Below are 12,196 nucleotides of genomic sequence, written 5' to 3'. Positions count from 1 at the left end.
ACAGAATTTACTTGAAGACCAAATTTTTTCTACCAACTAAACTAAATTATGGAAATTTCTATTTTATTCATATGAATTTGTAAATGATAATTCTTTATGCTCGACCATGCCGAAATGTAGTAATTATACACCTGGTAGCAGTCCTTTAATGCATATCATTAAAGTACACCTATTCATTAAAGTTCAGGTTTTCTATTATTCTCGGATATGCAATCGAAAGACAACTAGGGAAACGTCACGAAGGCTGGAAATCCAATACTGTCGCAGAAGGTTATGTTCTGTTACTATAATAATTAGCGTTAATTGTAAATAATATTCAAATAAATTCAATTTGTCACCTCGTTTTTCATTGTCGAATTCAATTTCAAGGTTATATCAAGATTAATTTTTATCTTAATCTCTAGATTATATCAAGGTCGTCGACATTCGTTTCCCGGAAAAAATCAATACTTTCGCGTCTGCGCACATCTCACAATTTATGAGGTAGGCTATTGCACGCACTCACATAATAACATGAATACTTATGAATAATTTCAAGTTATAAATATGGTCGAGCATAAAAAGTCGTATGAAACTTGCCTATAATAGTAATTAAGACGCTCGTATGAAAATTATGAAACTCGCTTGCGCTCGTTTCATAAACATCCTCGTGTCTTAATTACTACCATTATAGGCTCGTTGCATAATGTACTATTATCTAATGTTCCTCTTCAACACGAGAGGGGGAGGAGATGGAAGGGAAGGAGGGAGGGCGAGAGGGACAGGAGGGGAGGAAAAGGGACAGGAGGAATGGGGGAGAGGGACAGAGAGGGGATAAGAGAGGGGTAGAGGGGGAAAGGAGTAGGAGAGAGAGAGAGAGAGGGAGAATGTGCTCAATTTTTAATTGCACTCTCTCCTGACATCTTCACTAAATTACTGTGTATACCTCAAAATAGATAAGCCTGAAGGAGAAGGAGGTTAATCTATCCCAACCAAATGAAGGTATGCATTTAAGATGCTGAACAAACTTTACACACCCCTATCCTGACAGACCTTCCTGAACTTGTGATGAAACAAATATAGCTCTGATAATCAGCAAAGTCTGGTTAATATTCTTCCAAGCATCATTTTTTTTACAAATATTAGAGGTTTTACTTACAATGACAACCACACTTATAATAATAATAATAATAATAATAATAATAATAATAATAATAATAATAATAATAATAATAATGAATTGAAAGTAGTGTAATATCAAAATAATATTCAAATTCCGGGTTACCAATACAAGTAATAAAGACTTTATTTCTGGTTAAATATTTTCTGCAGAGTTATTAACGTTAATAATACATTAACAGTATAAAATGAACTAATTTTAAAGCAATGTTTAATCACTCTTAATAGCACTAAAGTGTGGCAGAGTAGTTTTTATAAGTTGTACTAATTACAGACTTTACATAAAAAATAGAATATACTCTTCCTTCTATTTAAACACATTCAAGCCCTCAATGTCTTGTATTAATTTCTACAGATTAAATTAAAATTATTGCACTTGCACTTCGTAACATAAAATGTGTGAAAGTATAACACTAAAAATATATCCAAAATATACTTGTAACAGTGCTTTATAAACAACCAAGTATCATAACACAACCGAAGAGTATACAGGGATTATCTTTAAGTCTCTTAAAATGTATAATTCTTTCATTTTCCATAAAATCTCGAGATATGTTGCCATAAATCTTCAAGTTATCATAAACAGACATGGCTTCAAACTGTTCTCAGGTAGAAGAGAAGACATACAAGACATTAATAATATTCGTTATTGCATTTACAGTACATGTCCTTAATTTAATAAATATTAAATATCATGTTGTATCATGTTAATGTAACAGCAAAATTCGTAAATAAGTCAGTTTGTTAAAAACGAGGAATATGATGGTAATATTTTATAAGAGCCTTAATTTACTGTAAAATTAATGTACATAATGCACTATTTTAAATACAAGCGAATTCTCCTTTAATTAATGTACAGAGCCAGTTTTTATGACAAATTTTTCAAATTACTCATGAAAATTGAATATAATAACGTACTTATGGTTAAAAATGTGACAGTAATTTTGTGATTAATTTTTATTCGCCATGCAATGCCATACGCAACCTTAATTAGCTACAATGCTCCGTTGATTTAGTAGAATGTGTTTGAGTCTAAAAAAAAAAAAGCAGCAGAACAGTACAACGTGGTCTGTTGTTGTGACAAGAATCCAAGTCCCCGAATACTGGTAAGGCATCATGTCACAAACACTTTCACGTCTGAGTATTTCTGACGAAGTAAAATATTATTCAAGACCTTGAAAACAGCACAAATATTAAGGATATTGCTAGACAGTTTAAGGCAATATTTATTTATTTACCTATTTACTCATTTAGTTATTTATTTACTATTGTATTTTATACACATATCTATTCTAGGAAATAAAATTAATTTATATTACCATTGTATCAGATTCACTTTTTATAATACATTAACAAGTCTTAAATATCCATTCCTGTGTGATCGATTTTTTCCTGTCCATAATATACCTCGACTTTCATGCTCTACCTAAACATGATGCTTGCCAATTACAGGGGACTTGTTCCACATGTTGTATCTACGTAGGTAAATATGGACATTCTCCTATATCTACAGAGCAGTGTATAATCACATACATGGCATTGAATTTGCATCATTCACCGTGAAATAAATGTTAATGTTAATAATAATAATAATAATAATAATAATAATAATAATAATAATAATAGTGCCCTTTGCAAATTAGCCTTATTGTCACTTAACTCAGTTTTATACACAACCCAGTCATCAATTGCCTTTCAGGCAATTAAAGAGAATAACAGAATTCCAAAATAATTTGTCTTCCTATTCTTTTGCTGCTATCTTCAAAATTAATATAGCCTACTGCCTTTCTTCAAAATAAAATGCCCTCTTTCTTTTTTACTGTAGAAATGAAGATTTTTCGCAGAAAGAGTCAATTTTCGAAAAATGCGCAACAAATTTACTGTCATAAATCAGTGACATTTATGATGAAACCTGCATAGCCTATATTCTTAGTGCAGCTCTCAGCCACATTTCGTGTTTATCGTTAATAATAATAATAATAATAATAATAATAATAATAATAATAATAATAATAATAATAAAGGCCCTGGTAATATTCAAGAATTGTTAGCTCTGTTGTGTAAACTCCTAGACTAGGAACGGCAATAGGCGCGTATATGAGCAAGTTGCACATAGGAGTCAGTAGTAGTCCGTCACTCGCTCATACAAGCTCTACTGATAACAAGCATACCTAATGAGAGAAAGACTAGTAAGCAAGGGTGTACATGGGTGGAGAGAAGTGTAAATCTTCAAACCGTTTTAACCCCGAATGGGAGGCACGCAAAATGGGGAAATGCCCAATGTATAATACACAAGAAGCACGTGATATGCAGAAAACATAATTTAAGATAACACTATGTAATTTTACAGTCTATGTACTGTTTGTTTGGTAGTACATATGCTTGTGAAAAGTTTTTCTCTACAATGAAGCATATGAAATCAAGACTGAGAGCAAACATATCATAAAAGATACAAAATTAAAAGCTGTGTTGCGGCTTGCAGCATTAAAATATTTAATTCGGATATTGCGGAAATAAATTAAGAAACAAAGCAAGCCCATTCTTCCAGAAAATAATTTCTGAAAATACACATACTGTTTGAAGAGACAAAAAAATTGTTTTGTAACAGAGTGCTTATGTTTGAAGTGTCTATGAAATTAGAAGTCCGTACGACACCTGCCGAAATCAAAAGAATAGAAAAATTGTTCACAAATTATTTTATTGAAAAAATTGTGTTATTTTTAATTCTATTGTTTTCGTACATTTCGACATAAGCAGTGTGCAAACCATATTAAATATCTATTTACTGTGATCCAATAAGAATTATTGGTCTTGTTATATTCTGTTCATAAAAAACTGCAAGTTCTTGTTGTTTCTTAATTTCGTTTGCCAGAAAGAATCAATTACTTTCCCTAAGTAACATGGTTTAGGTACTGTATATTTTTCGAAGTAAAATATATGTTTCTGAAAACAAATTTCTTGTGGATGTACAAACAGGTTTATTTCTACTCGTATTAGGACGATACTGCAAATAAATCAAATGAGACACAATTTTTTATTTATTGAGATTCTTTCAATAATAAAATTATTCCTGAACCCAGGACCTCTGTGGTGGCTAAGTGGTTAGACCTCCAGCCTGTCACGCAGGCTGCCCAGGTTCGAATCCCGGTCAGGTCTGGGATCTTTCATTGAAAAATCCATAGTGACACTTGAGGCGGACAAGGTCACAGTTGAGGTTTTTCTTGGGGTTCTCCCGCTTTTCCCCATATTAGGCATCTATAGCACTCCATTTCGTCAGCATTAGCATTCCCCAATCATCAGCTGGCAACACGTGGAGGGGGGCTGGCCTAGGGACAAGGGGAGTTGCCTGCTCGAAACCTGGGTATGTAGCTAACCTTAGTGTAGTCAGCCAGTGTGGGTTTGAGAATGTGTCTAGCTTGAGGGTTAGCACAATAGGTTGTAACAGGTTGCAGTGCTGGGTCATAGTGGCCTTTTCTGTAAACTCCATTCAATAATCCTGAACCCTGACATGTATGCCACATCCCCACAATTGTTCAACCCTTGCTGAGTACACTCATCCCTCCATCATCCTCAGTACGAGATATGTAAACAGTTCTTATGGGTAGCAAGCTTCGCGAGATCACTCATTTGTGCGAGAGTCTTTGCCGCTCCTGTCTAGGGCAGGAACTTACATAAAATATTTTATTAAGTCAACAACTATTGATGGTGGAGATTTGTTTCTTTTTGAACGAAGTTTTATAGAACGAAAACACATAATTAACATGCACATATAATAATATATATCATTACATCATCAAAAAGTATTGTGATATTACAAGACAACAGCGATGCTTACTGATGCAGAATCTTAGTTGCCCAAAAAGAGATCATCGATGTAAATTAGCATTTTTTAAATATATAAACATGGTCGTACAATGCAGTTTGATGAGACTTTAGTATTCTGTCATGTTTTCATAATGTTAAAAATACATTTGTGTTCATATCTGCAAGTTTTGAAGAAAATTATTTGGAATGCTAACTTCACAATCATCACAGAAACACAGAAATGGAAGAGGACTATCACGACGAGGAATCACAGAGTTATACACATTTTCAACAATATTTACATTGGGTACAGGAGCAAGGGGAAAAGAGAACGAAAAAGTGAGTGTGAGTGTGTGTGTAAATATGAATCTATGTGTATGTCAATCACACTTCCAGAGGAGTTAAATGCAAAAGCCTCATTCACTGCTATGAGACTTGTTTCACACATGTTTGCGAACAGCAAGATGGTAGAAAAAGAAAGCAGACTATTCTTTCAAAAGAATATTTAAATAAATATTATGTTTTATTTAATGACGCTCGCAACTGCAGAGGTTATATCAGCGTCGCCGGATGTGCCGGAATTTTGTCCCGCAGGAGTTCTTTTACATGGCAGTAAATCTACTGACATGAGCCTGTCGCATTTAAGCACACTTAAATACCATCGACCTGGCCCGTGATCGAACCCGCAACCTTGGGCATAGAAGGCCAGCACTATACAAACTTGCCAACCAGGGCGACTTTTCAAAAGACATTTATAACAACATCAAATCAAAATATAAGATATTGATCCTACATTCATACATCTTCGTCTGTCAGACGAACGCAATTCAAATTTCATGACTGCTGTCGTGTATTTTCCATTTGGTTTGGTACTAAAATGTTGCCTACTTCATTATTTATATTTATGTAAGTTCGGGCAAAGTTATGTCAGTAGCAAAGCCTGGGCAATGTTCACTCCTTATTTTGTTTCTTATACAAACTGATAGCAATGGAAACATGTCAATGAAACATAGCAATCATGTGAAGAAATTATGCCACTGTTGTTGAAATATTTAAGCAACGATTTTGTGACGAAAAAAAAAAAAAACACATTGGGAGACATGATAGATTTCCAGACGACAAACAGGAACTGCGTAGATTAAATTCGAAGTACAGCTTTTATCGAATAAGGAAAATGGAGCAAGCATAATTTTACGGACATCTCTAAATACTGAAAGGATAAGTGTTGCAATCTCTCGCAGTCCAAAACAGTCAGTATTAAGATATAAGATATGCTGTAGCTTTTTACAAATCCAGTAGATTTCTTCACAGAATATTACATTGTGATCTGCATTACCATCCATACAGAATTCAGATTTGATTATCAAGGAGAGAAACCTGATTCCTATTCACCAGTTTGGATTCAGATTTAAGCATTTAAGACCAAGTATATCGTATTACCAACATCTTTGAGAAGGCAAGAGAGGAAAATTGCTCCACAATATATCTTGATGTAGCCTACGCACTGACAGTCTGGCACCATGGTCTGGAGTATAAAATGGAAAAAGATTTGCAGGAACAGCATAGCCAACTACTGAAATCGTATGTTCTTAGAGATATTTCAAAATATGGAGACAGCTACCATAATAGCTCATTTCATCAAACTTGGATTTCTTTTAGAAAAGTGTTTTTACAGCAGAATTTACTCATCATTGCAAAACAAGTGCCAAAATTACAAGAGAAGCAAATTGTAAAGCAGATGATTTTTAATGAATCAGGGAAGTAATAGCATTGATCAAGTGCTGTGAAAAAGGAAGAATGGCACACTCACAGAAAAATACCTTGAAAAAGCTTATCAGTTTCTTGGAACCATTCAAAGAACCTCCTCTGCAACTAGAGGTTGACACATTCTGCACTACCACTCATATTACCATTGTGATTCAATTTAATGAATCACATTGAACAACAAAGTTCCTCTGATTCACAAGAACTGATACACTTAAAATGCAAGGCAATGGAGTTGCATAAGGTAAAATGTTCTGTTCATAAGTGGAATTGGTTGAGTTCTATGAAGTAACTTGCTTCAGTTAAGAAGAAACTAAGCGAGAAGTGCATTTCTTAATTCTAGGTACAAAAACAGAGTTAGCATGTGAAAAAATTCTACCTAGTGGTACTCAGGGACTCACTAAAGGACTGAAAATCATGGATTTTATCTCCTTTGAATACTAAGTATTGAAGTACAAAACCAGAATGAAGATGAAGTTTCTGCATATTTAAAACAATATAGTTGTTCACTGGATATAAAAAGCTAACTGGAAAGGTGGAAGAATCACGATTAGGAACTGCCATACATGTTGGGAATTAGACAATTTCTGTGTATCCCGACTTCCAGCGAGAGTACTGAAGTATATTTTAGTGCAGTAGGAATGGTTATTCAGGAGTGCAGAACCAACCTAATTAGCTGCAATGTACATTCCATCCTTTTCCTATATAACATCTTAGCATGTAGCATCATGAATGAGCAACGACCAGTGAGTACTCATTTTTATTGGACACAAATTGTTTTTTATTTTGTTGATATGCTTGTTTCCCTCACTTTCAAGTAATGGTTATAGCAACTGCACTATTATAACACGGAAAATTGAGTAAACAAATATTATTAATTTCTTTACTCTAGCCACCACCGAATTCTTTTGGATACCTTGAAGTTGTTGGGCAAGTCCTTTGGATACCTAAAAAGGTTTTGGGAAGGTTCAGGTTCAGAGACTGGTTTTTCTAAATTTTGCTCCATGCAGATCTCTAGTCCACATTGTTTGCCACTCTTTAAACTGCTTAAGGACTGTGTTTCGTAATTGGTTAATCGTAACATCCATAATCTTTCAGCAGTTTTCATTCACTAGTTATCAAAGCATGTGAGTTTGTTCTTGTAGGGAGTTTTTCCAAATAAGGGTCATTCAAAGGCAGCCAAAAGATGCGAACAATCAAGCTGCACAACGAAATTTCTCGATCTGAACAGATGATAGCATTGCGTTCACAATATCACAATATATGACATACCGTGAGTAGAATTAGTAATTGTGCTCTAAAGCTTACAACAGTATATGGATGGATGGCACGGTGTGGAAATATGAATCTGTGAACTTTTTCACTCCACAACTGAGTACTGGTGAATGTACTCCTGAACTGTGTAATTACTTCCATTTTATTAATGAAGTTCTGTTCCTCTGTCTGACTTGAGACTTTTAAATTAACACATCTGAATTTCTTACAAATGTGCTTTGTGGTTTCTCCAAATAAATTTACGTAACTATTTATTTTGTTTCTGGATGTAAATGCCTACATAAGAGAGATAATAACGTGTTTTTAAAATGGACTGAGGCTATTTCTTGAAGAGATAGAGACGTGGGCAGACAAAGAAAGTGCCAGGTACTCGAACAAGCTCTGGAGACTTCTTCTGTAAGAAAAATAAGAGAAAAAAACCACAAACTCACACCAATTAACATGGTCGATATCAGAGGTAGAATTAGCCGAAATACATTCTATTGGAAAAGGTTAGTGAAGTCAAGTATTTATCCTTCAGTCTCAGCATGTAATTTTCAGTATGTTAATGTAGAATGATTTAAAACAAGTAAAGATGCAACTATATGTTCATTGACTCAATGCAAAGAGAACTGAAACATCAAGCGTGACTTGTCCATTTAAATTTTTCTTTATTTATCATATGGACTATGAGAACTGCAGTGCAGACCAGTGGTACCAACAGTGGCCACATTATCGTCTACCTTGAGGTGTACAGATTTCATTAAGTTCAACCTAATTATAATTAGGAAGTGAACGCTGTCTCACCTGGTATTTTAAAAGACATGTTTCAACATTAAGTATTTTTCATATTTTATCCATTATTTTATTAATTTTTTTAAATTTCAAATGCTTGCCTTTGTATATTTCTAAATCATTTGTGCATTCTTGTGTTGTGTATGTGTTTTATTTTGAAATCATTTATAGAAAAAAATGTCTTCCTTAGTGGAAAGATGTATGTGATGTTAGCAAATCCAAATCACTTACAAAATAACATAACTCTCGTTGTAGTCGGGAAATATCTCGAATTAAGCACTGGCAATGCTTCTGTTAGATATATTATATATATTATTCTAATGTACCGAAGTACATATGATATTTCCATGCAGATATTCTGCGTCATCATACGATGAAAGAGTAATGGAACGGAGAAAAATTCTCTCCGGCGCCGGGATTTGAACCCGGGTTTTCAGCTCTGCGTGCTGATGCTTTATCCACTAAGCCACAGCTGAAAACCCGGGTTCAAATCCCGGCGCCGGAGAGAATTTTTCTCCGTTCCATTACTCTTTCATCGTATGATGACGCAGAATATCTGCATGGAAATATCATATGTACTTCGGTACATTAGAATAATATATATGATATGCGTAAAATCACTTCGTGATTTAAGACGGCGCTCATTCCGTCGGATCCCGGCCAACTAGTCACTCATACCGAGTGCACCTTAGCACAGGTATGGACTTCGGTCCTGCGTTCATAGACATCTATGACGTAGTGCAGAGGGCAGCCACTAGAGGGAACCCAAGAGTTGGAGCTTAATCTGAGACGATTCTAACCGGCGTCGGAGTTGTATCCGGTGTGGCTTAGTGGATAAAGCATCAGCACACAGAGCTGAAAACCCGGGTTCAAATCCCGGCGCCGGAGAGAATTTTTCTCCGTTCCATTACTCTTTCATCGTTCTGTTAGATAGCTACATAGAAATACCAAGTATCACCATGTTCTCACATACCGACACTGTATAAAATGTGTTAATTTAATGCTGAGAATTTGTTTCCAGTTTACTATAAATAACTAGCCTAGATTACCATATATTATCTGTCCTGGGTGATCAGGACTTACATTTAACTTCTGATAATTATGTAACAATTAAATCTAGAAAAAAATTCACATTTACATGATTTTAATCACAACTATTAACATATTTCAAATACCGAGATTCGTACGAATATTGGCATTAAGTACTTCTTGTATTTGTCCTTGTAAAGTTCATTTCAACAAGTTAGTATAAAGACACAAGTAAGACACTGTAATGAATATCATGATACAGCCATTCGTTACCTTAAAGACGAGCATTATGTTGAGTAAATATGTCATCTGGCTTTGATTAATAGAGAAAAGTTTCATTATCCATGAGCAAATATATTAGTGTAATAAGTACATAATTTGTAATTATGAGAAATAAAAATACAAAATGTTATTCATTATTTTCCTAAGACGATTAATACTGCATGGAGTCTAGTTATAGTTCATATCAAAAGTTCAGTCTATATTGGAGGCACCGATGGGTGAAGTTTCTTCTTTTCGTCACTGTCTAGTCGGGCTTGATCAATAGACGATGCAGATGGCAAACCACATGGCAGCTCCAGCAAGTCCATTTCAAACTGCATTATATTTTCAGCTTCCACTAAAAGAAAATTAATATCAAAATGTACTTTAAAGCTGGTAAATGACCATCTTCATACTATTATTGTAAGCAAGTACAATAAAAAAATATTTACGAAGAAATACTTATGGAAGTTCAATGATTTAAGGTTCGAATCCCGCTTGAGGTTGTGAAATTTTTCTTTCATGCCACAGCATGATTGTGACTATATAAATATTTAAATATTCATTAATATGTCACATCAACAGACGTATATACGTCATCCAACATTGTAAGATGAAGTTTACATTTACAATGTTTCTTTCCAACCATAAGCAGTGCTGACTAGATCAGACGCTGTGGACAGTACTCTATAACAGAGTCGCCAGTATGAGAGGAGAATTTCAAGCCTTTGGTGTGAAACGAAGTCAATAGTTCAGTTGGTAGAGCGCCTGACCGGAGTACAGGAAGTCGCAGGTTCGAATCCCGCTCGAGGTTGTGAAATTTTTCTTTCATACCATGGCATGATTGTGACTATATAAGTATTTAAATATTCAACAATTTATTGAGCTTAAACAGTACGTTCACAGTTGTAATTCTCTTGTGCTGCAAGATTTGAGGCAGTATAGAGAAAAAAATAGTCAAAAATAATTTTGTTTGAATCATGAATACCGTATTTTCCAGCATTTCATTAAAATATGAAACCAATGTAACTGATGTTCAAGTTGAAGATGAACATATATTTTAACTCAATACAAATAAATACTTAATTTGAAATCATAAAAACGAAAATATTCATGGAATTTTCAATGAAAGCTAGACAAAATTATACTTTTGAATCAAAAGAGGAGAAATCCAAATTAATATATTTTTACCACTAAAATACTGAAGAGGAAAATGTGGTATAAGACAGTCGATTTAGTAAGAATGAACCAGAAGTTCCATATCTTTTTCCCTTTTTACTCTTAATGTGAGTGTCTACTTCAGTTTTTGTTTCCTGAAAAATATTATAACATGGATATGTCTGCTTTTGGATGCAAGCTACACAATTTCAATGTAATATTCGAAGAATGTAGTATCCTGTTACACTTACATCTAATTCTATGCAATTTGTTTCCATATGCCATATCTGCTTGGTATGCAAAGATGAATGACAGAGGTAGCAAAGGTGCCAAAACTCCAGGCTTCCTCGTACGACGAAACCTTAAAATAAAGCAACATGTAAGCACAAGCAGAGATACACAATAAAACACAACAATGAATTAAAATCTAGGCACTTTCCAAATAATTTCTGTCAGAATCTTCTTTAAGAACGGATCTTAATAATAATTATGAGTTTTAAGAACATAATGTGAGGTAAAGAAATAAAGAAAACAGGAAAGATAAATATCTCTGGAACAAGTTTTTTTTTTTTTTTTTTTTAATTCCTGGTTTACAATTTGGCAAGTGAATAAAACTAGACAATTCTTCGCAATTGGTTGTAGTAGCAGCAGTAATCGTCATGGTCATGGCCATGGATCATAGCAGAAGCAAAAAAAAAAAAAAATGGATTTTGGCACTGATTTATTATCGAATTAATTAAGAACTAGAGTTAAACAGGTCTCTGAGAGCATAGTATAAATGTTTATTAAATCTGTACACTACTGATCACAAAGCATTGAGAAATTTTAGTCCATTACAAATTCGTTCGTGATTCAGATGGGGATTGAACTCAGGTCACCATGGTGGAGGTCCACACCTGTGGAGTAATGGTCGGCGCATCTGGCTGCGAAACCAGGTGGCCCGGGTTCGAATCCCGGTCGGGGCAAGTTACCG

The 12,196-nt window shown here is 34.4% G+C and overlaps 1 protein-coding gene and 1 non-coding gene across 3 annotated transcripts in view; one reads left to right on the top strand and one right to left on the bottom strand.

Annotated features, from left to right (window-relative positions):
- Window positions 1-1,260: 1,260 nt before the first annotated feature.
- Window positions 1,261-12,196, bottom strand: part of LOC138707593 (plasminogen receptor (KT)) — a 31,955-nt gene continuing 21,019 nt past the window's right edge. For both annotated transcript variants that reach the window (XM_069837202.1, XM_069837203.1), the window contains exons 5-6: window positions 11,475-11,584; window positions 1,261-10,423 (exon numbers count right to left, since the gene is read on the bottom strand). In XM_069837202.1, the coding sequence (XP_069693303.1) occupies window positions 10,284-10,423; window positions 11,475-11,584 (250 nt within the window). In that variant the 3' untranslated portion in view covers window positions 1,261-10,283. The remainder of the gene's footprint in view (window positions 10,424-11,474; window positions 11,585-12,196) is intronic.
- TRNAC-ACA (transfer RNA cysteine (anticodon ACA)) lies at window positions 9,592-9,663 on the top strand. The gene has a single exon. It is a non-coding gene; the product is annotated as a tRNA-Cys (tRNA).

The sequence above is a fragment of the Periplaneta americana genome, chromosome 10 (assembly GCF_040183065.1).
Source record: "Periplaneta americana isolate PAMFEO1 chromosome 10, P.americana_PAMFEO1_priV1, whole genome shotgun sequence".
In the NCBI taxonomy this organism is placed as follows: Eukaryota; Metazoa; Arthropoda; class Insecta; order Blattodea; family Blattidae; genus Periplaneta; species Periplaneta americana.
The sequence above is the reverse complement of the archived record's forward strand: the minus strand, read 5'-3'. Positions and strand labels throughout refer to the sequence as shown.